The 27551-nt window shown below is 38.4% G+C and overlaps 1 protein-coding gene across 1 annotated transcript in view; it reads right to left on the bottom strand.

Moving 5' to 3' along the window:
• Window positions 1-19852, bottom strand: part of IYO (RPAP1-like, carboxy-terminal protein) — a 43890-nt gene extending 24038 nt beyond the window's left edge. The window contains exons 1-6 of the mRNA XM_010274015.3: window positions 19442-19852; window positions 18212-19310; window positions 9926-10053; window positions 7512-7696; window positions 2724-2829; window positions 2320-2577 (exon numbers count right to left, since the gene is read on the bottom strand). Of these exons, the coding sequence (XP_010272317.1) occupies window positions 2320-2577; window positions 2724-2829; window positions 7512-7696; window positions 9926-10053; window positions 18212-19310; window positions 19442-19696 (2031 nt within the window). The 5' untranslated portion in view covers window positions 19697-19852. The remainder of the gene's footprint in view (window positions 1-2319; window positions 2578-2723; window positions 2830-7511; window positions 7697-9925; window positions 10054-18211; window positions 19311-19441) is intronic.
• Between the last annotated feature and the right edge of the window lie 7699 nt (window positions 19853-27551).

The raw sequence follows: 27551 nt of genomic DNA, 5'->3' as shown, positions 1-27551 counted from the left end.
CCTCTTCTTTTCTGAAATCCTTCCTTCGAAATCTTCTTCTCTTCTTTTCTCTTTCTCCTCTCATTCTCTCCTCTCATCCTCTTAATTTCCTGTTGATTATACACCACAGCTTGGGCTGTTAGTAGTCTCATATGACTACAATTACCTCATCATCACTTCTTTTCCTGATTCTAACTGTTACCTCCAAGGGAAAAAGTTGTATATTTTTCTGGTTGTACACTCTTTCTGCATCCAACGTTTTGCCGCCTTCAACCTCTCTCCCGGCTTCCTCAGCCCTTTTGATTTTCTCCTCTCCCTAAGTGTCTTCCAATCCCCCAACATCTACCTTCGCTTCCTTCCCCACACAATTTTCCAAAATCATCATATTATTCTCCTATTTAACCCTACCAATCTCTTCAACCAAATGAACATCCTGAATGTTCACAATCTCTCTCTCATCTCTACCATATTTCCTTCCCAGCAATGCTACAGTCGCAGATCTAGTATTCTCCTTTTCCATTACAAATACTTCCTCTCTCAACCTCCGTCCCACCAAACCGTCTCATCATCCCCTCCACCCTTATGGATCAGATCAATTTCTATTTCATTCTCACCAACTTCTTGTCGTAGAAAACTCTCTACAGCAAGAACTTTCCCATCACCCCCATCAACAATTGAAGGGTTTATATCCCTCAATCCCTTCTCTGGAACTTTCAAAATTTCCTTTTCTCCAAAATGTCTGTGACTCTCCCTTGGAAGCAAACCTTTATTTTTATAAAAAAAAATTGTAGTTCTCCTCTCCACACAAAACCCTCAGCATTACACAATCGAGATTCTAAGACCTTCTTCCTTATCAGCAAACTGATTAAGTTTTCTTCCTATGGTCCTACCTACACAAAGACGAAGATAGACCCTTCCACCGGTCCATGGACAGCCCAACATCTTTTCATCTCACGTGCGTTAAAAGAGGGTCATGAGCCTTGAGGCTCATGGGCCCAAAGAAACTTGACCCGTCCCCTTCTACTCTGTAATCAATTCAGTTCATGATTCCTTCTTCAATGGGCCTACCAATCGGCCCCTGAGAAAATTCCAACCGATTCATAATTCCATCTTCGGTGGGCCTACCATCCGGCCCATGAGAAAACTCCAGTCGACCATCCACTTGAGACTCAACATGATAACTTACAAGTCACATGAAACATTCTGCCCCACCAATTTGAGTAGCAACACTCAACCCAAACCATCATCTTCAAAAGAAACATTCAGTCTCCCTCTTGACCCCCCTGGAGAATCGATCCCAAACCTTTTCCCTTCTTGGTCTCCCCATGCATTCACAACCCCAGTGTTGCTACATGTAACCACCTAGGAAACTAAACAATCATGTGTCGTCCTTCCTTTCCTGGTTTCGAAACTTCTCCACCTAATCCCTTGTCTTATCCTCTACCTTGAAATCTTTCTCACAAACTTGTCATACTTCTCTTCTCGCTTGAACAATCCAATCGTTTCAAGCCAATGTAGACTTTCTTCTTCAATCCATTTGTCCTCCTCCCATTGGGCATCCTTCCACAGACAAGCTTCAACAGATGTTGTCAACTAGGCTGAGTAGCACCTCTGATCTACAGATACCTCAACTTTCCTTGGAATCCCCTCGGTTTAACTAGGGGCAGAGAAAAGTGGCGGAGGGAGCCATGCCCCCCATGCCTTAAAAATCCCTACATCCCCACTTATATCTATCTTATATTTTGGCCCCCCCATCTATGTTTTATTAACATTTTTGCCCCCCCCCCCAATCCATATTTATTAGCTTTTGCCCCCCCCCCAAAAAAGATCCTGGATTTGCCCCTGGGTTTAACTCCACTCAACTGCTCAAGAAGATGGCAGTAGAGTGAAAAACGCTCACAAATACACTCTCCAATCTCACACTGCAGATTGAAGCAACCGATATGAAAATTTCTTCCTCCCACAAAATGAACCTTGTTTTCTCTTTTCTTTTGTCTCCTCCTTCTCTTGCAACCATGACAGACATCATTCTTCACTTTCTCTTCTCCTTTCTTACTCAGATTTTTGCATTTCTATTGCTGAAAACAACAAGTCAGCATACTGCAAATTTTATCATACAATAGCATCAAAAGCAACAGAATTTCTCAATGCTAAACAGCTGTAAATTATCATGCAAAACAAGAAAGAAGAAAATCAACAGTATAACATCCACAATATATCAGTAAATTCAAGTTATGAAGGAAAAATGTTTAAGTTGTGTATTGCATCTATAGGATTTTAAGTGTTATTGGACCTTGGTTTCCTTGCATATGTGACATTGGTGACCATTATCATGCTTACCTCTAAAAGATGGCGTATCCTTGGAAGGATTCCCATCCTTACAAGACCTGCAGCAAAGTCTTGTCCAGCCACAACAATATCGTCCTGAATTGTGTGTTCCCCTTCATTCTCATCATTCCTAACCTCATGAACCAAAGGAAATATGTTGGAAGGTTTTGTATTGTATTTCCAAAATCCACCACGGAGGAAACCAACATTAATCTCTGGTCTACTACGAAACACAGGGGCAGTATAGATGTCCTCATACTCTGCCAATTTCTGGAAACAGGATAACAGATTAAACATTTCTCCTAATTATAAACCCCTCGATGTTAAAAGTCAATGAAATATTGGGAGATAAGAGTAATAAAATCAGTATGATGGAAGCAATAAAGAAAAGACAGGTTTAAAAGTTTTATTTTTACCTCGGAAATATCAAAGAAGTTCTCATTCATTTCACAGCTCAGAATGCACTGGATAACTTTTGCACATGCCAAAACGACAGAAATATGGTTGTCATCCAAAGCCATCCTGTGATTCATATATAAATGATTAGAAATAAACAAAGGCCCTGTTCAGTAGCGCTGAACACTGAAATATTAAAGTTTACAGTACAAAAAATTGAACCTTAAGAGCGTTTGGTTCACTCTTTAATCTTCAGTCTTAATGTACGGACCATACCCATCCTTTCATGTAATGTTGTATTTATTTTTCAAATATACCCTCACAACACTTTCTCCTTTGAGGACCCCATGTGGACATGGAACAATAATCTCATTTTTTCTTTCTAATAATTTTATTAATAATAATGATATTAACAAAAAATAATAAAATATTAGAAATAATATTAACATATTAATAAAAATAATAAAATAATAAAACCATTAAGTAATACTTAACTATTTATTAAATTATTTTTTAGAATTATTTATTAATAATTAGGTCAGACAATCGAGTCGGGTCAGGTAGAGTTCGAGTTGGATCAAGGCAGTTTTTGTCTTTTCAAGTCGGGTTGACTTTTGGACTGGATCGGCAAAGGTTAGACCTTAATCCTAAATATTCAGGTTAGCATTGATGCACGGGTCAAATGGATCAATGGTTCAACCACTCAAATCAACTGGTCTTTGACAAAGTCAACGGTTTTTACCAAAAAAAAAGGTGACTTGGCGGTGACCCGTGACCCAACCAAAATTCTCTTCATGTCAGGTAAAACCATGCCATCTTTAGTTCGGGGCACTAGATAACGGACCCTAACCCACTTTTTGGGTTGACTCGGATTCACATGTTCAATTGACTTTTTGTCAAGTCTATTAATAATTATTTATTTATTGTATAATTATATCTTTACTTTATTATTTTTGTTAATTGTTAATTACATTTAATTATTTAACCATGATTGTTTACTTTATTAATTATATTTGCTTATGAACAATTGATCATTAATTATTAGTTATTATATAATAAATAATTGATGAGTTATTATGTGATTAGTTTATTAAATAATTAAAATAATTAGTTATTAATGAATTAATTAATTATTAAATGCTTAATTATTTAAAAAACAATTATATCATTATATAATTATTAAAATAAAATTATTAAAATTTTATTTTAATTAATTATTGATATTTTTATCAATTCTTTAAAAATATTCAATTATTTATGTTTTTTATCAATTTCATTACTTATTCAATTATTTATATTAACTTAATTAATTTTTAATTAGTTTGCTAAATAGTTAACTACCTTTCTCATATCAAGGGTAAAAATAGTCAATTGTCATTTTTCAAAACCAGCATTCAGATTTCCAAACTACATTCTTTACATTCAAACTTTAGAACCAAGAAAAGTTCACCAACTCCAATACACCACTGAAAGTAATTATTGTTAGACATTGTATGCCCTTAACTCTAATCAACTTGATGTATATTATGACATTTATTGTAAATGAATAAAGTACATATTTGATTCATGTTATTGTACTGTGTTTTTGTGTAATACCCTTAAACTGGACACTTATGAGACTCAAGTTAGTTTAGAATCTTCATAGCCATTGGATAGATTTGGCGAGATTTATCCTGCCAAGGCTAACACTGATATACCACCAAGTTGGTTCGGGTAGATTGTCTCAGCTGCCAAGGTGAGACCTGAGGTACATGCAGTGTTGGTTTTCTTGAAAACCTGAACCGGACCAAATTCCAGTAATTGCCCTAGACCTTGGAGATAGATGGGCAAAATTGGAATGTTACACATGACCCCTACACTCGATTATGGTACTACACTAAGTGCCGGATTGGGTTGTCTTTGATATGCCAATCAGTGAGATCTTTAGAGGGGGTCAAAACCTAGGTATGTTGGGACAGTCCGAGAATTCATCTGAGTGGGTGATTATAGTGACAAGATCAGCCCCTTTGTCGGACAAAGCGAATGATCGGGGAATGCACTCTCTCTGATGAAAACCTTAACTGCCAGCATTGGATTTCAAATATGTTTGAAATTTGGTTTTGCAAAATATATTTATATAGAAGTATACTTATATATTGTGGTTTCAAATTGTTTGCAAAAAGTTTTTTATTCCCGAGATCCATGTGAGAAGAGAGTGCAGCACTGTACCTTGCAGCCGTGGGAGAGGTCTTCTCTTATCGAGCAGCGTTTGATCATTAAGGGCGGAGAGGTTAAGTGTAAAACCATTGAGGGTTATACCTGATGGGCTAATCTTGCATCTGCCCACAGTCCTTGAGCCTTCATAAGATGGCTGGACCCAATGACCATTTAGTGTAAATGTTGGGCCCGTTAAGAGCCCATGGTGATGGATTCAGAGGTTCACTGTATCATACAGTGAATTTGGCCAGGCCTTGTAACTAAGGCTAGGCTGAACCCATGTGGCTAATGTGTAGATCAATGATAGGGTCTCACGCCATACAAAGAGAGCCAAGCTAGCCAACATTAAAAGGAAGTGAGCATGAAAGCTTAATGGGCCTAAAGCCCATTTCAAACTGGGTTAATTGGATTAATTAAATAGGGGCGAATCTGGGTATGGATCAGCAGATAAGGATAAGAAGATAACTCTTATTCACTTAAAGAGTTCAGATCCAAATAGAGATTTGGATCAGGAAACTTCTAATTTGATTAGGAGTAGCTGATCTTGATCTGCAGATTAGATAAGGGATTATCCTTATCACTTAAAGAGTTCAGATCCAAATAAGATTTGGATCAGGAAACTCCTAATCAGATTAGGAGATTGACTCTTTAAGGGTTATATATATAAAAAGGAGGGTGAACTAAAAAAAAGGTTACACACACAGATATACAGTTTGATTGTTTCTGCCTTCAGTTTTCTCTCTCTGCTCTTGCCGACCTACCCTGTTCGATCTCCAATTCTTGGAACTAATCAAGATTCGATCTTGATATTGTTTCTTGCTAGAAGAAACAATTCTAAAGTTGTGTTCACTACCCCATTCGATTCTTACTGAAGAATCAGAGGTTCTTGGTAAAGAACCACTTGGTGATCCTGCCTCATCCTAAACTGTGTCATCTTCGGTGGAAGGAGGATTTGGTACACTCTTTGGGCATGAACACCTACGTTGGGAGGAGCTTTTTGCGTGGATTCCGTATCAGGTATACCTATCCCTAATCTTGGTTTCAGATTTGGTTCGCTTTGGTTACAAGAAACCTTGAAAATATAGTTTTCTAAATTAGGGAATACGATTCCTGGATGGGAGTGAAAGAAATTTTTGAAATTTTGCCCAACCTTCCTGTAGGGTTTGGCCATCCATATGATGGATCTCCCATCCCTTCAATTATTATAATTTCATAGGCATTTAGATGTCAGACTTCAATGCAAACAAACAGGCCCCAAATAGAATGCACAGGCGCCAACTGAAGGATGGCTTGGTTAGTATGTTAGATGGTTCGCTCCTACATTAGACACGCATTCTATTCCCGCAACCACCAACTTTGGGAAGGGGTTATTAGTGGTGTGTCTCACCAAATACCAAAAAAAAAGTAGAATGCACAGACTACCAACACTTTGAAAATATATGTTAAACAGTCTTTTTGTTTATGTTTTCTTATTAGTTGGAGAATTTGAATTTGCTCCTCACAGAGCGCTCCTCACACCCCCACCACAGCACATCGCAGTCATGCATTGGGAATATCTCCTGTACTAATATGTTATCATTTATGGGGAGATGTTCTCAATGCATGGCTGTGATGTGCTGTGAGGTTGGTGTGAGGAGTGCTCTATGAGGAGCAAATCCAGTTTCTCCGTTTAGTAGAGGGTTTTTTTTGAAAAGGTAAGGTCTGAATTTATTAAAAAGAAAGAAAGAAAGAAAGAAAGAAAGGGTATACAAGAGGTACACAAGACCCAAGAGGCCAGACACACAAAACAAAGTTACCACAACCACCAAGGCCCAAGACGGGAATTTATGTCTTTCTGTTGTTATAACTCTACTGAGGGTAGGTGTAGACTAGTCACTTTACTTATATTACTTAAAGGGGCAACATTGTATTATGAATCAGATTTGAGTAGCAAAATATAAATAGAGATCTAGCCAACTAGAAACTGATCATTTCTCCCATTTGGCAGGCTCATTTCTTCTCCAAACATGACTGCTGTGTTTCTCTCCTCTCTTCTTCTTCTAAATTTCTAGTACCAGTAATCAAACATTTACATGGTGTAAGAGCAGGTTTGTTCTGGTTAGCATCCTAGCCCCCCCCCCTATCTTTCCAGTTTTCTTCTCTGTCCTCTATCTAGAATATCAAGAGGGACTGTAGAGTACCGAGTACTAGAGAATTGCTGTGATCACTATGTGTTTGAAGACGTTACTGGAAATGGACTCCTAGTCTGCTACCATGTTGCCATCAGATTTTCTGCCTATACAAATGACATTCACAGTTAAACGAAAGTAAATAATATGAGGTAGCACCCAAGTCCATCATCTTCCATGCTCTGGCACGATATATTTTATTTTTCATTCCCCAAATAGAGAAGCTTCTCTTCTTTATTCTTTTTTTTTTTTTTGATAAATGAAGCTTCTCTTCTTTATTACAAATCATATTTTCTTCTTGATCTTTACACACATTGGTTTAACCTCTTATTGCTACCCTATAACATTTTATAAGCATCATTCCTTCTAATGTGCCTTATCTATCAATGAAAACATATCAATTTGAAATACAAAGTAAAGGGATATCTAGCCAGGTTCATTCACCTTAATGCTAAAACAAGCTCAGGTTCTGGGCCAAGAGAAAAAGCCCAAACAGCCTTCCAGTCAACTTTGCGATTATTATTAGGACTTTTCATATTATCCCCAACTTCACTTAGTTGTATGTTGCACAAAGCCTTGTCAAACACAGATCCCAGGAGCTGCAATGCAAGGGCTCGTTGTCCTGGAACCTGCAATCAAGATTAGGAAAACAAGTCAAGATATTTGAAGATCAGAAATTATACAAACCACATTTCCAACAGACAGGCAAACAGTAAAGATTATTTAAAAGTTTAGCCAACTGAAAAGCAAACAGTAAAGACTAAATTACATCCAGATGAATAGACAGATAAGGTGATCAATTGAAACCATTCTGGTGTTTCTCTCCTCATGCTTGCCTGTTAAAAGCTAGTGGTGAAAATACTTACCACTTGCTAATCTCGTGTATTTATGTGACGTCTATCTAGAAACACTTCTTTGCTTTATTTGGGTACAGGTGGTCTCCACCTGATGGCTTTAAGACTATTTTCAAGGCCTTCTTTTATCCTCCAAGGAAGAAAAGTAAAATCTTTTAGAGATGAAGTAGGGCAGCAATCCTATGGTGTGTCTAACAGGAGAGGACTGCAAGACTTTAAGGAAAGCAAAGTGTCAAGGAAATCATTGACAAAATCACAATAAAGCAACGTTTTAAAAGGCAATAGGTACAGGTGGTCTCCGCCTGATGGCTTTAAGACTATTTTCAAGGTCTTCTTTTATCCTCCAAGGAAGAAAGGTAAAATTTTTTGGAGATGAAGTAGAGCAGCAATCCTATGGTGTGTCTAACAGGAGAGGACTGCAAGACTTTAAGGAAAAGCAAAGTGTCAAGGAAATCATTGACAAAATCACAATAAAGCAATGTTTTAAAAGGCATGAGGGCATACACCTAGAGGCACACCTCCAAGTGAGGCATCCCCAAAAGGAAGGGAAGGGAAGGGAAAGAAACAAGAGAGAAAGAGAAGAAAACATTGTCTGCTAGGAGGCTTATGCCTTCTTGTGCTTAGGAAGCTTACACCTATTACATTCTAGACTAACCTCACACCTCCAAGTAGTGGAACACCTCACGTCACGCCTCCATGTTTTAAGACATTGCAATAAAAATTGCATATTAGGTGAAAACTCTAAACATGTTTGCCACATTTTCTATCAATATATTGGCAAGAATTGGAGTAGTTGATTCCTATTTGACAATTAGGAAACCAGCTGCTATTTGGTGCCCCCTTTCTCCTTTGCACTTCAAGTGTAACTTTATGGGTGCAACCTAGGGGATCTTGAAAGATCAGAAACTGGAGAGGTATTTCGTAATGAGATGGGACTGATGGGTCATATCTAGCAATGTTCTCATGGCCAATAGGAGTGGGAGATTCAACAATAACAGAGAAAACAGCAGTACAGATGGGATTAAGAAGGGTAAAAACCCTGGATTACAGAAATATTACCATGGAGGGAGATCCACAAGCAGTTAATCAGTTGGCTGCAGAATTATTTGGGGGTCCATAGTAGTACAGACACATGTAAGGATGCAAACGGATTGGATCAGATTCGAATCAGGGTATATCCAAATATGACCTGATATCACCTATCCAAGATCCGATCTGATCTGATCCTATCCGATTCAAATTCTGAAAATTTTTAATAAATTATTAAAAGCAAAATACATAGCAGTTTATATAAAGAAAAACAAAAAAAAATATAAGTATTTTTTCAACTATTTTCATCCTATATATTAATATATACATGTCTTTTTATAAAAAATTACAAAAAGCACAATATAAACATATTTATAAATAAATGTGTTAATAAATATATAATATATGCATGACTTTATATATATATATATATATGTATATATAAATCTAGGACCTCCACAACCAACACAAATAGTGATGGGGAGATTGGATAACTTAGCAAAGCAAGGAGTAGAAAGATCTTCTCTTTTCTGGGCTGCATTGTAAACTTAAATGGGTATATGTATATATAAATCTAGGACCTCCACAACCAACACAAATAGTGATGGGGAGATTGGATAACTTAGCAAAGCAAGGAGTAGAAAGATCTTCTCTTTTCTGGGCTGCATTGTAAACTTAAATGGGGGATATTGTGAATTCACACAATGTGCTGTATAGTTTTTCTTCCTGATATACCATATACATTCTTAATTCTTAATTTTTAATGAAATCATTCTATTATCAATCAAAAACAATGGAAAATTGTCAATACTCGGTAGACATTTCAGATTATGTAATTTGGTTTCTTATCAAACTTCTGTTCCAGAAATATTACGCTTCAAGGGGTGCAGCATTCCCACACTAACCCCCCCCCCCCCAAGAGAGAGAGAGATGATGATGATGTTAAGACAGCAAGGTGAAAGTACCCTGACTAACCATGCTTCTTGTCAGTGCTACTGCCTCTTTAATTGTGTAACCCACAGCACCAGGATCCCCCTCAGTTCGCAAGAAGTCACGTTCAGTAACATTATCAACATTATATTGGCTATGCTCAGGAACATTTCCTACAAAATGAGACAAGTTTTCAATATTTAAGCATAAATGAAGTTGAACAGCTCTCCAAAAATAATAAGACAACACATGAAAATTGAATTAATGAAATCTATCTGGTCTTCATTGCATGAAAGCTCAAAATTCCACAGCTGATCTCAATTGAAACCGAGAAGTACCATTCCTATTTCTAAGATGAACAAATGCAAATGACACAAAGCTGGCAACAAATAGCAGTCATCAATTTACCAGGACACCTCAACAGTCAACACTAGTCTAGTAGTTCAGGTCATCCCAAGGGGCAACACTTTACTGTAACATGCTGCAATGCTCGAATGCAAGGTTGGAAAAATGTTGGCCAATGGCACTCTTAGAGGTGTCATATTTTCTTTTTGATTGGAAATGGTAACTTCATTAAAGAAAATTCAAATTACAACTGTCAACCCCTAGAGTAGGGTGTTGAACCCAAGAAAACAATTTAATTACAACACAGCCCAAAACATGTTCTCCCTAACAGTCCCTTATTTTTCTCATGTATCTGCTAACCCATTAGAAGACATTCTTGTCCTCTTGTAACAAGCACCAATCTCCCTTGTTATGCTGAGTATTTCCCTTATTAAATGTCTATGTTTCCAGGCCAAGGTCAAAGTATAGATACACCCTGATACAGCGCAAGGGATGTGTCGGTACTTTGAACCATTAGCCCACCCTTTTTTTTAGTTTTTTTTTTCAAACATCAGTCAAGGGTAGGTTTTAGGCCTGTCTACCCCCTGAAATAGGTCAAAAGCATGAAACACCTGTATTTTTCGTATCAGTGATCCACCAATACCCATTAGAAGACATTCTTGTCCTCTTGTAACAAGCACCAACCTCCCTTGTTATGCTGAGTATTTCCCTTATTAAGTGTCTATGTTTCCAGGCCAAGGTCAAAGTATAGATACACCCCGATACAGCGCAAGGGATGTGTCGGTACTTTGAACCATTAGCCCACCCTTTTTTTTAGTTTTTTTTTTCAAACATCGGTCAGGGATTGGTTTTAGGCCTGTCTACCCCCTGAAATAGGTCAAAAGCATGAAACACCTGTATTTTTCGTATCAGTGATCCACCAATATGATATGTATTGGCCAATACAATCGAATACATGACAAAATTTTGAAATTTGAACCTTGTTCCAGGCTCCCAAACAACTTGACTGCATCCATCCACTTAACAACTTAGAGTCCCCTTCTATCCCAATTTGAGGCAACCCCAATTGTTTGGCATATTTTGCACCTTGAAGCAAAGCCATCACCTCCACTCTCAAAGAATCTCTCACTCCTATTGGTCCCAAAAACATAGCTTTTATTCTTCCTTTTGCATCTCTAAATACTCCCACAATACACAATGGGCCCGGATTACCTATAAAGCTTCCACCAAAGTTCAGCTTCAACCTTTGGAGTGTTGGCAGCACCCAAAGTTCTTTTACCACAGGCTTCAGGGGTTTCCCTATTTATAGAAGTATGGGAGCAAGGCCATATGCATGAAGCAAGATTTCCAAAATATTCCTTAGCTTGAATATTGCCTCGAACAGATCTTGTAGATTTCTCTCCTCAAGACACATGTCTCTCAGGACCAAGGTTGTTATAGCATGATCTTGGGTTTCCTTAGGAGGCGATGCGTGTCAATACAACATCCAGGTATAGCTAGATGTGGTTTCCCTAATGTACTGATCACGCGCGACGCGTCTGACACCTTCGGTGTGACCCTTATCACACTCAAGTATCATCGCATTAACATCTAACTTGCCTTGCAAGACATACACACGTAGCTGATTTTAAACATCTCACGAGATCACTTTGTGATGCAACTTTGCAAGGCTAGAATATTGTGACGTCCCAAGACAGCTTCACGAGGTGAGACATATTGATGATCCAGCGAGACGACTGATAACTTTGTATTTTGATGCCTTAACGGGCATATTTTAGGGTTACTTAGGCCTTAGAATAGTCAAAATATGTCATTTTCCCAGTTAAATTCAATATTGTGACCTCTGAGGGTCCCTGTGCAAATCCTGGGAAAACTGGGGAAGTTTCAGGGCTGAAATGCAGTTTTTGGGAAGCTGGTGTTAATTCCAACTAAGAGAGGGGTGTTTCTATGAAAAACTAAGCATAGGAGGGTGCCTCCTATCTGCTAAACCCAAAATGGTGCCCCTCCTACTGTATTACCATACTCCCCTCTCCTTAGCAAACCCTAGGGTGCCTCCCCACTCATTCTTTTCATCTCTAACAAACCCTAGCTGCCCCTAACTATGAAAAACTAAGAGAGGGGTGTTTCTATGAAAAACTAAGCACAGGAGGGTGCCTCCTATCCACCCTCTATTCTAGGGCGCCCTCTCTTTAGCATTCTAACCCTAGGGCACCACCTAACTTCTAATCCCCCACCATTCAGCCTTTAGCCACTAGATCTCAGCCCTCTATTTCACTCTCTATCTCAGCCATTCACTCTACGGTGCCACCCACTCCTTTCAATCTCCACCTTTCAGCCCTAGGTGCCTAAATCTCCACCATCCAATCTTAGGAGCCCAAATCTCAGCCATACATAATATTGGGCGCCCTCTCCTTCTCTTCTCAGCCTTAGGATCACCTTAGAACAATCCTAACCCTCCATTCTCAACCCTAGGGCGCCCATATTTCTGCAAAAACCCAGCTGTCGCCCCCTTCTTTCTCTCTAATCCCAATTTTATCCACCATTCTCTATAAAAAGGACCTCAAGGGCCCTGGAGAAGGGGTTGGCCAATTCACCCAGTTCACAAGGCTAAGGTTTCTTGAAGAGTTCAAGGGTTGTATAAGGGAAGGACGCCCAGATCTTGTCAAGAGGGGTTCTTGCAAGCAATCCATCCACTCTGCAACTACCGCCACTGGATTTGATCAGCCATCCCTTTCGTTTTCTTTATTTTCTTTTATGTTATTTTTATTCTGGCAATCGTTTAGATTTAATATCTGTTTGTTTGTGTGTTTTGCAGATCTGAATTCGTCCGATTCAAGGCTAAGGTGTCTCAAGGGGTTCAAGGGTTGAACGGAGGGAGAAAGCATGTATTTCATCTTCCCGGACAACTACCGCCACTGGATCCGAATTTTGGATCATTTTTATTTATTTTTTTTTGTTGATTTCAGTGTTCTTTAATTTCTGAATTTTAATTATTGCCTTGTACAATTCAGAACATTTAATTTCAGCATTAATAAATTCTATGTTCTTATTTTCTGCAAATCCTAAATCTGTTTTATTTTTCTTATTTGTCCGGAACAAAAATAATAATTTTTAACCTTGCTTCCCTAAGGATTTAGCCCCTTCCTCACCACTAAACTACATTCTTTATTTAGTTTTGAGGATTGGAAAAATATAAATTATTAAACTGGTGACCCGGGTGTTTGACGATGCATCTCGGGCACACCGACTCGCAGGGTTAAGTTGTTATGACCTCATGAAGCAACTCGCAAGGTTTGGCCAATGCGGTGTCACGAGGCTAAGTCAGCGATATTGTGAACTTGCTCAACACTTTACGAGGCTAAGTCGGCTCTGTTTCGCTGTCTTACATTAGCCCCCCTACTTGACAATAGAGGACTCTATTTGCTAAGTAGAAAAATGGGTTGGGAAAATTGATCCCTGTTACTTGTCATTAGCCCCCACTTTGGGAGTGAAATTCAAAGATTTGCAGCTCCCAAAATTAATATGTTTGTTGAGGAATTTTCGAGAGATTAGCCCCCAAAATTCTAAAACAAATTAGCTTCCTAATGTCTAATGAATTCTCTACAAGATTAGACCCCAAAATTCTAAAAGAAATTTGTGAAAGATTAGCTCCCAAATGTTTGAGGAATTTCCTGAAAGATGAGCTCCCAAAATTCTGAAGAAATTTATGAAAGATTATCCCCCAAATGTTTGAGAAATTTTCTAAAAGATTAGCCCCCAAAATTCTGAAGAAATTTGTGAAAGATTGTCTCCCAAATGTCTAAGGAATTTTATGAAAAATTAGCCTCCAAAGTTCTGAAGAAATGTCTAAAAGCGTAGCCCCTAAATGTCCGAGGAATTTTCTAAAAGATTAACCCACATTTTGGCACCAATGGTGGTAATGGTGGTCTAACTCCAATGATCAAGAGGAAATTGGCAATGATTTGCAGAGGTCGATGGTTCAAATAGGAGAGAGAAAAAGAGAGAAAGTCAATCTTCCCTCCCCCTTTAATGGGTGTTATCAAATAGGTTATTAATGGATCCCCATATGGGAATGGAGCCCTATTTATAGTGATTTGAAGCTCTATTTTCCAAAATCTTCTTATTCTTTGTCTTTGCCAATTTTACCCTTATGTCTAATTAATGTACATGACTTTATTCTAGAAAATTCTATTAAACTAGTACAAATAGCTTTGTTTGAGTAGGTAATTAACTTGAACCGGTCTGATCTGACTCGGGTCCATGTTGGCTCAATCAGGCCCTCATACTACAGAAATCCATTGTCTTACACCATGTATGCTAACAATCACTTTATGTCAAAATCTATCTTGTTCCTACAGCAACCTCCATAACCATTTCCCCAAAAAATCTGTATTTCTTAATCTAATATTTCCTATTTCTAGGCATCCATCATCCCTACTTCTAGAAACCACCTCCCACTTCACTAGATGATCCTTCCTAGTGTCTCCTGGCTCCCGCAGGAAATCCCTCATAATATTCATTAAAAAAAAATCCTTCATAACCTTCTCTAACTAGCTTGCCACTTTCGCTAGTACTTTGAAGGTAGACAAAAAAATATACTAGCAAGTTGGCCAACATTAACTTAATTAGATTTATCCTACCCCCCCCCCCCCAAATAAATGTAATTTCTCTTCCAATTTGCAAGTCTCTTAGTAAATCTTTCAAACACGGGGTACCAAAAGGTATTTGGATTTGGATTTCCTCCCAGTAGTATTCCCAAATAATGTAATGGCCAATCCCACTTAACACCCCAAAAGCTTAGCTAAAGAATCCACCTTTTCACTAGCCTCTTTAAATTCAAAAGCTCTTCTGCTTCCCCTTCACAAAACAATATGATATCATCTGCAAACTGTAGATATGTTTCCAAGTTGTGTTCATATTATGTTTTCCAAGTTTTTTTATCATGCTTCTTCAATAGATTGTTAATTATATGCTCTGTGACATTCTAAAAGTAGCATGCCACATTATATGGTTGAATACTCAATGTAGATACATGAAATTAGATATCGTATCACCTATAATAAGTGGCCTACCGTGACGCTACAAAAGAAGTCAACGCATGAGTAACAGTGGTGAGACAAGACATTATTGTAGCAACATCGAGTTCACAACACAATTGATACCCATGAGTATGCCCAATATTGTCACAACTCTCATCATAGAAAGACTTTGCAATGATGCATTCTTCTCTGTATCGTTCCAATTCTGATGCATTATATTACAACCTCCCATTGCATCATGTCCCATATCACAAAACCTTCACAATCCTGTGTTGTGGTTTGATACCTCCTCGTTACAGCACCACAGCCTCAACCCACAAGCGTGTCTCACAACCTCGCCGAGTGACCTTACTTTGTGACCTTGCCTCTCGCGTGTGTGTAAGCTCTACATCCCTCACTAAATAGCATCACTCGACACTTAGACATTTTTTAGAATAACCTCTCACACAACACATGCAATTAAGTTTCTAGACACATGCAAACTCTGAGAAGAAGCGAGAACTTCAATACCACCATAACCGTATTAACACGTTGCAAAACCCTAGCCAACTTACCCGAAGTGGGTAAGTTTTCCTCTTTTCCCCAAGGAGATCTCTATAAATAGGAGATCTCCAAGGATCCTCATATGCACTCTTGCCTAAAGCCCTGCATCAGCTCTACTCTATTGAAACCCTAGCTTCCTCTCCCACTCTCAACCTCCTAGAAACCCCTCTTCATCACCATCTACCATCTTTCAGGTAAGTTTCCCAATGCCTCTCACCCTAGACCTGCACTTGGAACCCAGATAACTTAACAAGGTAAACTTTTTTTTTATCAGCAACACAAAAGGATTCATTAAAATTAGATAAACAAGGTACAACAAGATAGTTATGGAAAGATATAGCATACTCAAGAGGACACTTTTAACTTGGAAAATTACAAGTGAGCCCAATACATAGATTGTCTCTGAACCCTTGCTTAGCTAACCCATCTCCCAAATGGTTTGCAGATCTTCTCACCCAGTTGACTTGAATCATCATTTCTTTAGATAGACATTTGAATCTTCTATAATCATTCCTTAAGTTCCAAATTATTCCTTCTCCCTTTTTCAACCAAATCACAACTGTTCTTGAGTCCCCTTCAATAATCAACCTTTCAATACCCAATTCTTTTGCTTTCTCCACCCCATAAACTGCTTCCAAAAATTCTGATCTGAATACATCACCTTGCCCAATTGGACCCGAGTACAATGAGAGTATAACTCCTTTCGCATTCCTAATTACACCACCAATGCCTAATAGACCCAGATTACCCACACAACTATCATCAATATTTAACTTCTTCCATCCACAACTTGGTGGATTCCATTGCACACAGACTTTTTGTCTTCTAGAGGAAGAGTTGGCCATTGCAACCAAAGATCCAAAAAAATCATCAACCTAAAACTCAGAGAAGAGATTCAAGATTCTCACCTAGTATTCCACTCTTGAGGTAATTACCTCTATCAAAGCTTTCTTGCTTCTCTCTTTTCCTTCGAAAATCCTTAAATTTCTTTCTTCCCATACCGACCATACCACTGCTGCCCTCATACATCTTCTACCCTCCTCTTAGAACATCTAAAGGCAGACAGGCTAAACAACCCATCCAAGCTGATAGGAGGTGTCCACCTGCACCCAAAAAGAGAAGAAAACCAATCCCAATTGCAGCCAACAAAAGGACAAGAGATAAAGAGATCAAGAGCAGTCTCACCATTCAACTTACATAAAAAACACCAGCTAGAGGACAAGCACCAATTAGGTCTTTTCCTTAGGATCGTGTCACAAGTGTTAATACAACCATAAAACACTTCCCAACAAAAGGCACTAACTTTTGTTGGAATAGGGGGACTCCAAATTTCCTTAACAGCGAAAGAAGGAGACAGTTAAGTGGTTACAAGGGAATTGAATAAAGACTTACAAGAAAAAAGCCCTGCAGCATTAGAAACCCACACCCTAGTATCCAACTCATCTTCCCCTAGAACTACTAAGTTTAACAAGCATAGCAAATTTGACACACTGGATATTTCAGACTCCCTAAGATTCCTAGTGAACCCAAGGTTCCAATTAAGCCCTGAGGGGGAAGAATGCTGGGAAATGAAACTGGCGGCATTACAAGGTCAATACCCATGTTGGTCCATCCATCTTGGATCTTGAAAATGGTAGACCGGATACAGTCCTAACCTTTGGAATTTTTTTCACAAAACGACCACTCTCAGACTCAAACCCATGTCCTCACACTTGCCAGCCCAAGATTTTATCACTACAACAAGCAATGGCCCCTAAAATTGGTTATATACATATTATAAAAAAATGAAATAATTCAGATCATTTGCTGATTTAAATTGAGAAAAAATTCAGTAACAGGAAGCTGACATCCAGTTCATGATGTTGAACTTTTATACACATCAGGGCACATCACTAAGCTAGGATTTTTTCGGTAAAGCTTCCTTTTTAAAAGACATTTAAAAATCCCTCAATATTATCTGGCATAACAAAGCATCGTCTTGAACGGCTTGAGCCTAATCACCAATTAAGCAACTCAGACAGATGAATGGCATAACTACATGTGCTCTTGAGTTTCTACTTCAAAATATCAAAGTTATCTATCATGCAGCATCATAATTATATGCTAAGTAACTGAAATGAGTGTTAGAGTTCCTGCCCAATTATATGCTAAGCAACGCTTTGTCCGTGTATGCCTTGAAGCACAATCTCACTGATGGTTTTGAAATGAAACATATTTATATGATTTTTTTGATAAATAAACATATTTATATGATTCAGCATATTAGATTATGTCTAACTTGAGAACTATGTGCTTAAGCTTTCAGAGGCTCAAGAACCTAAATCTTATTGATTCAACTTCCTAGTTTGTGTCTACCACAAGAATTGTCGTTAAACTTTGATATGCTTAAACGCTTAGTCCTTACCAGTTGTTGGTCCTTTTACAGAATCTCCTTCCACAGTAGTCCCATCTAAGCAAAATCTGAGTGCCCTGACTGCCTCAACTCTCTCATTCCAAGCGTTCCACAAGCTGTTACCAGGAGCAACCAATGTCTGCAAACCACCATCATCTGACCTCTTTGCTGTATCCTTAGTAGGTATTGCCTTTGCCAATGCTACGCCAGAACTTTTAGTAGCCTCAGTGGGTGGAGCACTAGATGGTGTTTGGGCAGGGTCACTCTTATCTCGTTGAGTACCAAGATGATGACTAGTAGCCAAGTCTGGCGTTGGACGTTTCTGCTGCTCCAATTTTTCTTGTCCCCGCCTTTTTAGTACCTCTAGCAATCCAGGCTTCATCTTCGCCACTATCTCAGCCTGCGCTTCTGCAATCTCTTCAGCTGACATCTGTTGCAACCTGGCACGATTCTCGGCATCAATTTGACTCTCAAGAGACGCATATCCTTCTCCAGCATCAACCCTGTCGAACTTGAGGTCTTGACAATGGGTTCCTTCATCTTTAGCGTGCTCAGCCACAGCCAAAGAACCTGATGCATCTTTTTCCACATTCCCAGGAACCTTCACACTATAATCATCAGCTTTAACCTCTCCATTTTCAGCACGAGTCTCACTTGGACCCTTATCCGCTTCACCATTCGCCTTTATAGAGCCAAATGAATCAGAATTATCTAACTTACTACTTTGGCGTGAAGTTACATCTGTTTCAATCTCTCCACTTTTAATCCGACCCTCGTTTGAACTCTTACGAGATAGTCCATTCACTTCTTTAGACGCAAAAGCAACAGAACTATACAAACCATTTCCCTTTTTTGCATTTTCTGATTCTTCTTCACCCTTTTGTCTTCCATCGTCCGCCATCGCCAGATTATCCGTTTTCTTCACCTGGGGTACACTAGAACCATCACCTTCTTGAACCAGTTCTCTCCACCTGCTAAAGTCCAAACCCTTTTTGGGTTTCTTCTCAATTGGATTAGCAAAGGCCGCTATAGGATCAAAGTCAGTATCATCTTTATCTTCGTTCTCATCGTCTTCTTCATCATTCTTCTCATTAGTTACCGGATTCCAATGCTATCGAAATCATAATAGAAATCAGCAAAGGTGGAATGAACTGCATGCCCTAGTTGAAGCTAAATTTGCCTTTCAAAACAATAAAGAACGAAACTAAATTAAAAAAGAAAATAACAAAAAAGAATGCTTACAGGACCATGAGAACGGTGGCGAGCAACGGGGAAAGGGAGAACGGTGGGGCGAGGGAGAGAAGATGGCTTGAGGGAATTGCCAGAGGGGGTGGAGGAGAAACCCTTCTCGACTATTCGGCCGACGAGGTTTGAAGCATCAGCTTCTACCTCTATTTTACTCTTCGGGACGCCTGGAAGATTTCGAGGAGATGGTGTAACTTGCTTTATGCCGCTGCTAAGAATGCTGCTGCTGTTGTTGCTGCTCTGCTTTTTCATTGTTTACTTAACTTGATCGAAGTAGTGAGTTCCTTTCTCTATTGTTTGAGGATGGAAGGGATCACGGAGAAGAGGAAGCTCTCTCCTACTAGAGAAAAATAGTTGTTTTGAGTTGGATTCTGAATTTGGAAATTGGGGAATATAAGAGGAGTGGAAGTAGAGTCTGCGAGAGAGTAAAATCGAAATGATTCGAAAACAAATGAAGGTAGGGCCGTAAACGGGTCGGGTCTGGAGTGGAACCATCTGGAACCGGAACCGGCCCAATATGAAATGTTGAGGATTCGGAACCGGACCCGACATGGGTCTGTATTTTTTACCCGGAACCAAATAGATTGGCTCTCGGGGAACTTGGGTATGACCGGATAGGCCCAATTATAATAAATAAAAGATAAATATTTATGTTTACTATATATTAAATATTCTATATATAACGGGTCGGGTCTGAATCGATTTGGGACTAGGTGGAACCGGTTCTGAATCGATAATAATCAGGACCCTGTATCAGGACTTAGTATCGACCCAATTCCAGTTCACAAAACCAGAACCGACCCAATTGGTTCTAAGTCCATCGGATCGGACCCCAACCCATTGACAACCTTAAATCAAGGAATAAGTAGCACGGAATCATGGACCTGCCGTGTTATTTTGGGCCAAAAACTCATGTTTGACCTAAACTTGGGTTGGGCTTGTGATAGTTCAAGCCTGACCTAACCCCTAACCCAATATATATATATATTGATAGATATATTGTGTTCGGTTGTGCCACCTGCGACCCGACATGACTGTATGGGTCATGTCGGGCTTGGGGTTTCAAGTCCGCAAGGCAGGTCGGCACAACCCGCACTGTCGTGCTGTGCTGCCCGTGGCTCATAGGTTAGCCATTGGAGACCCCCCCAACAACAACTAGTTTCAACTTTTTAAGACACTTTTTTATAGAAATACCCCAATAGTTATAAACAGTTATATAGGGGTATTTATGTATTTTGGCTTTTGGGATATAAAATGACAATAATGCCCCCAACAACTATATAATAGCTAGTTTATGGGGTATTTAGGTAAAGTGATAAATAAATTTATAATAACCAAAATACCCCTCCTAATAACTAAAAAACGGTTAGTTTTTAGGGTACTTTAGGGAATTAAATTATTTTCATCCTATAAATAGCTTTATCTTCCACCATTCTCATCACACCAATTCTCATACTCTCTTATACTCTCTTAAATCTCAATCTCTCATACATCATACATAATCATAATCTGACATATACTCTCCAATTCTCCACTACTCTCCAATTATCAACTTGATTCAAGTTTCAAAAAGAGGAAGGCTTGCTTGGGTATCTCAAGTTAGCAATTTGGGAGACTTTGAGGCTTCAACTATTGAAATGAAATTGAGATTCTAAACCAATAATTCGGGCAAGTGCAATTAAATTAATTTTTATTTTTTTATAATTAAAAAAATGTTCGGCCCCTCCTCTTTCTCTCGACACCAATTCCCCAACGTGGTTAATGTCGACAATGTCAATATTTAGTCGCAATTAGACCTGTTCATGGGTCGGACCGGGCTTCCACTCTGTATTAACAGATTTTTGTAAGGCCGAGCCCGGCCCGACCATTGGGCCTACAACTTGTTTCCGAGCTCGGCTCGAGCCCGAAATTTAGCCCATGTTGTTACTACTGCTGAAGCGGCTGAATAGAGATAGTGAGTGAGAGAGAAATTATAAAGAAAAATAAAAAAATGTATATATTAAATTATAAATATATATATATATTTTCAATAAATATTATATTATTTATATATTTTATATATAAAATATATAATGCTGAGTCGGGCCGGGCCGGGCTTTTTTGACAAATCTCGAGCCCGGCCCGTAACACAGTCGGGCTTACTGTGTTAGGTCCGAGGTCAGGCCCGCGGGCCTAATTACATGACCAAGCCCGACCGGGGTGCGGACCGGGCCATCGGGCTACCCGGCCCATGAACAGGTCTAGTCGCAATATGATAGTGTCAGCACCGATATGGGTGTTGCTAATATTGCCGATGTTCCCACCCCTAGTACTGCTACTAGAGGTTGGGGAAATAAAAAGAACACTAGGTTGATTAGTCTGGTTTGAACAATATTTAAAATATAGGAGGTTGAAGGGAAGGGAAAGAGGGTCGTTTGTCAAAAATGTAGGATTGACTTTATCTACAGTAGTAATGGAGGTACTAGCCACTTGGGTAGACATTTGATAAGCTATATAATGAAAGAAGAAGAAGAAGAAGAAAGAAACATTACAAGAACAAATAGGAAGTGAGATTTTTAGTACTTTTAAATATTCTCAAGAAAAAATGTGGCAAGAGTTAACAAAATATATTATGCATGATGAACATCCATTTTTATTAGCTGAATATACTAAATTTGAAAAAAAAATTACATAGATTTGTAAATTAGAACATATGCTTTAAAAAATTTTTTATTCATATAAACAAAATTTAATTTCTATGTTATCAAATCTTAATTCTAAAATTGCAATTACTTATGATATTTGGACATTTAGACTTAATATAAGTTATATTTGTATTATCGGTTATTTTATTGATGAAAAATAGTTTTTACATAAAAGAATTTTAAGTTTTATTAGGCTTGAATGGCCACATATTGGCCTAACTATTGCTGCAAATATTTTAAATACTTTGCATATTTATAGACTTGATTATAAACTTTTTTCCATTAGTTTTGATAATGGTAATAATAATGATTCAGCAATAAATATCTTAAAGTCTTAATTAAAATAATGTTTAGATAAGAAATTATTTCATATTAAATATGCATGTCACATCTTAAATTTATGTATTCAATATGCTTTAAAAATTAATTCTTATCATATTTCTAAAATTAGAAATTGTATAATATAGATTAAAAGTTTTTGATCAAGAAAACAAGAATTTAAATATTTATATCAAAACTATGGTTTAAAATATAAACATTTTGTATTAGATGTTCAACATATATTGAATTCTACCTATTCTATATTAGAAAGTTGTATTGCTTACAAACAAATTTTTACTGATTTTTATGATGCAAAAATGCCACATGATATGATTTCGACGAAGATTGGAAAATGACAATTTGTATAAAAGATTTTTTTACAAATTTTTTTTGATGCAACTAATGAATTTTCGGGTGTTTATTACTTGACTAGTCATCTTTTAGTTAATCAATTATTTATGATTAGTGAATATTTTGCAAAATATAGGAAAAATTCACAATTTCAAATTATTGTTGAAATAATGGAAAATACAATTAAAAAATATTGCAAAAAATTTCTCCCATTTATTGCTTAGCTACAATATTATATCATAGGATTAGAAAAGATGGTTTAGAAGTTTTACTTGAATCATATTGTGAAAATATGAATATTGAAATTGGAAATACGAAACAAGAAATTAATAGTTTATTATTTGAAATGTATAGTTTATATGAATCACAAGTGCTAAGGCATAAGAAATCTTGTACAAGTGCAAGTTTTACTTATGAAATAGCTAGTTCCAATAGTAGAAAAGACAAAATTTGGTCTCTAATAAATAAGAGATAGAAATCTACTACCTCTTCATCAACAAGTTCATATACTGAACTTAATTTTTATTTATAAACATTTTTTTTTTACTTTAGTTAATTCCTACGGCTGGAGGAATGGAATAGTTTTGATATTTTAGCCTGGTGGAGACTAAAGAGGACATGAAAAAACTATCCAGTCCTTACCACCCTGGTACATGATCTACTAACCTCTCCGATATTTACAATTCTATCGGAGTCTTGTTTTAATACAAGTACTAGGGGGTTGAAAGACAACAAAAGTTGCATGAATGATGAAAGTCTTGAAATATGCATCCACCTCAAGGATTGGGTGGATGCTAAGGATAGATTACAAGACAAATGAGGGCATTTGTATACTTGAAGCAGATGATGAAGATGCGGGTGGAGGTGAAACTTGAAGAAAAATGATAAAGTGAATATTTTTTTTTTGTATACTCAATATTTTAATTATTGTATTTTTTTTTCAATTTTATTTAAATTAGTTGTTTTTTTTCAACAATGTAATTTTTTTATTTTCAATTTATAATTGTATTACTTTTTTATATTTTATTTCATTTTCTATATTTCATTCATCCATTAACCATTGCATTGTTCAAATTCAAGAAAAAAAATCCTATTTTTTCTAATTTGTTGTTCATTTTGTATTTTGTTAAGTATTTAAGTATTTTTTTTCATTTCTTTGTTACATTTTTTATTTTTCCAATTTGTTCCCAAAGATCAAAGGAATTAAGGAAAGTGAAGTATTCTAGTTTTAGTGTTTACTTAGCGAAAAAATAAAAACAATCTAAGTGTCAAAAAAACACAAGAAAAAATAGTATGACCCGGTTCGGCCCAAGCCCAAGGCCTAGCCTGTAGCCTAGCCTAACACGGGCTAGGCCCATAGCATGACCCACAGCCCACCTTGCCTAGCACGGGCCAAAACGGGCTCAGGTTGTAGGCCGTGCTGGGCCGATCCCCCGAAGTATCCCAAGGGAGGGAAGCACGACCCGTGGCCCAACATGGCCTGATTTACACCTCTCTCTCTCTCTCTCTCTCGCTCGTTCGCTCGTTCGCTCGCTATATATATATATATATACCTGCTCGAGCCTAAGCCCAACCTAAGATTTGTTGGGTTAAGCTAGGCTTGGGTCTGAGTTGGTAAACTCGGACTAGACCTTTAGTTGAGCCAAGCCTAAGCTTGAGGTTTGAGACTTAATGTTGGGCTTAGGTTAACTCTCAACCCGATCCAATCCACCCAAGCTGCATGCTAAAAGGAGCATTATGATATTTCTAATTATATTAACATTTACTAAAATTTTATTTAAATTTATTTTGTTATTTTTAAATGGATTAAGGTACTTTATAGTAATAATAATTGTTCAAAAGTTTTTGATAATTTTAAATTTTAATTAAGTTTAAAACTAACAATTTTTTCTTTTTAACTTTTGATTTTATAAAACAAAATTTATATTTTTATAAAAGAATTTTAAATGGAATTTTTTTTTGCAAATATTTTTTGATGCAACTAATGAATTTTTGGGTGTTTATTACTTGACTAGTCATCTTTTAGTTAATCAATTATTTATGATTAGTGAATGTTTTGCAAAATATAGGAAAAATTCACAATTTCAAAGTATTGTTGAAATAATGGAAAATACAATTAAAAAATATTGCAAAAAAATTCTCCCATTTATTGCTTAGCTACAATATTATATCATAGGATTAAGAAAGATGGTTTAGAAGTTTTACTTGAATCAATTAGGTTGTGGACTTACAAATCTGCCATGCCTTTACTAGAAATGGCAAATGGAAACTTCACCAAATTTTTGGATGATAACAAACTCAAGGGCCCTAATTATGCTGTCTGGTTCTGAAACCTTATGTTGGTTTTGACGTCCGAGAAATTGGACAAAATTGCTAAGAACCCTGCTTCGGATCGTCCGAGTGATAGGGCTTCTGAGGCTGTAGAAGAGAGTATCAAGAATGGGAAGAGAAAAACTCTCTTGCCCGGTGTTATTTTATAGCCTCTTTAGACAATCCGATACAACGATAATTCTATAAGATCGAAGTGTCCAAAGATATATTGGATAGTCTGAAGACTATGTACGAAGAGCAGAACCGTTCTACTCGACAAAAGGTCTTAAAATTGTTTATGACCGCACAGATGACCAAGAACAAACAGGTTCATGACCATTGTATAAAGATGATGGGTTACATCAATGAACTGGAGGCTCTCGGGTCAGGGCTAGATCATGACATCCATGAAACTCAGGAGTTCATATCCTTCCATTGCATCAACGAGCTGGTTGATCCTCGGCAAGGGGAAGCTATCCTTTGGATAGACTTTTTTTAGGTCAGTGAAGTCGATGCAAATCCTTCACTTTTTGTTGGCCTTCTTTACCATCACCACGTTGGCCAGCCAGTCGAGGTATTTCACTTCTCGATAAAGTCAGCGCCGAGCAACTTTTGAACCTTGTCAGTGATCACTTGCCACTATTCTGCAGTGAAGCTCCTCTTCTTATGCCTGATGGGATGGTAACATGGGTTGGTGTTCAGGTAGTGGGTGATGACCTCGGGGTCGATCCTTGGCATGTTTGCCGCTGACCAAGCAAACACGTTGGTGTGATCCTTCAACAATTGTACTAGCTCTTCTCGAAGACGATTTCCCAAGAGAGAGCCGACTTGGACTATCTTCTCAGGGTCTTCCTCACTAAGCGGCAACTAAACGAGGTCTTTAACAGGTTGGCCACATTGCATCTTCACTTCGTCCCGCAGATCATACGCTTCGGCCATTAGCATCTCTACGATTGGGTGCGGTCCTTGGTAGGAGGTCAAATAGCATTGCCGTGTGATTTTATGGTCTTTACATGCTACTCCCACGCCGTATTGGGTTGGGAACTTCAAGGCGAGGTGGAAGGTGGAGACTGAGGCCCACAGAGCATTGAAGGATGGCCTACCATAGTCGTTTCCATGATATCACCATCTTCGATTAGAAGGGGGAGGGTTATCCTCCTGGTCAGCATAAGGGACTCCCCGGAGAAGCCCATAAGGGGAGTGTTGATGGGGATGAAGCAATCACTGCCGATGCTGAGCTTTTCAAATGTGTCTTCAAAGAGGACATCCGTTAAGCTGCTTGTGTTGACTAAGATACACCACACTTTGAAGTTGGCTATCTCAGCCGTGATCACCAAGGCATCATCGTGCGGGGTCTGAACCCACTGGAGGTCATCCTCTGTAAAGGTGATCGGATCTTCCCGCCTCTTCTTCTATTCGCGGTCATTGACCTTGATCAACCGCTCATACTTCTTGCACCTCGATCTGCTCTCTCCTCTGGTAGTTATTCCTCCTGATATCACATGGATAACACTAGTGAGAGGAGCTCGGGGTGGTGGCCGAGCTTCTGGGCACGACTCTTCCTATGTCAGCTTCTCGCTCTTGTCGATGAACCCACTGAGGTACTCGCGCCTGGTCAAGTCCTTGATGTGGTTGCGGAGGTCGAAGCAGTTGTTTGTGTCGTGGTCGTGGTCCTTGTGGAACTCGCAGTATTTGTTGCAGTTCCTCTTGTTGCTCTATGTCTTCATTTTCTTAGACCACCGGACATAGTTGTAGTCACGAATCTGCATTAGGACTTCAGACTATAGTGTGTTCAGCGGCGTGAAGTTCCTATAGGTTGGAGGGGGCATCCTTAGTCTACGGTTGGGCCGACGATCTTTTCTTTTATGGTCCTGGTTTGACCTCTCTGCCTTGCGCTCCTCCGTGTCCCTTCTCTTCTTGTCAGGCCTTTCCTCTTCTCCCCTTAGTTGTGCCTGGGCTTCCTTTGTGTTGATGTACTTTTGGGCATTCTTCATTAGTGCGACTATAGTCTGAGGAGGGTTCTTGGAGATGGAGAAGTTGAAGGGCGAAGGGTAGAGTCTGTGTTGTATAGTTGTGATAGCTACAGATTGGTTTAGGTTTTGGACTTGTAGCGCTTCGGTGTTGAATCTTGCCAAGTAGTCTTTGAGAGATTTTCCCTTTCTTTACCACACCCACATGAGGCTGGCCGAAGTCTTCCAATGTTTTTAGCTGGCTATGAATTTGCCAAAAATTGGTCCTCTTGCTGCTTCCACGACATGATGGAGCGCTGGGAAAGGGATGAGTACCATGTCAGCGCCGGTCCTTTGAGTGTGGAGACGAGATCTTTGCACATCAACCCCTCTGACGCACCATGTAGAATTAACTAGGCCTTGAGGGCTTCGAGGTGGTCGTCGGGGTCGGTGCTTCTGTCATATTTGTCGAGTTGCGGTGCCCGCCATCCT

This window comes from Nelumbo nucifera, chromosome 7 (genome assembly GCF_055504915.1).
Source record: "Nelumbo nucifera cultivar China Antique chromosome 7, China Antique-T2T, whole genome shotgun sequence".
Taxonomy (NCBI): Eukaryota; Viridiplantae; Streptophyta; class Magnoliopsida; order Proteales; family Nelumbonaceae; genus Nelumbo; species Nelumbo nucifera.
This window is presented reverse-complemented; position numbering and strand designations above follow the sequence as displayed.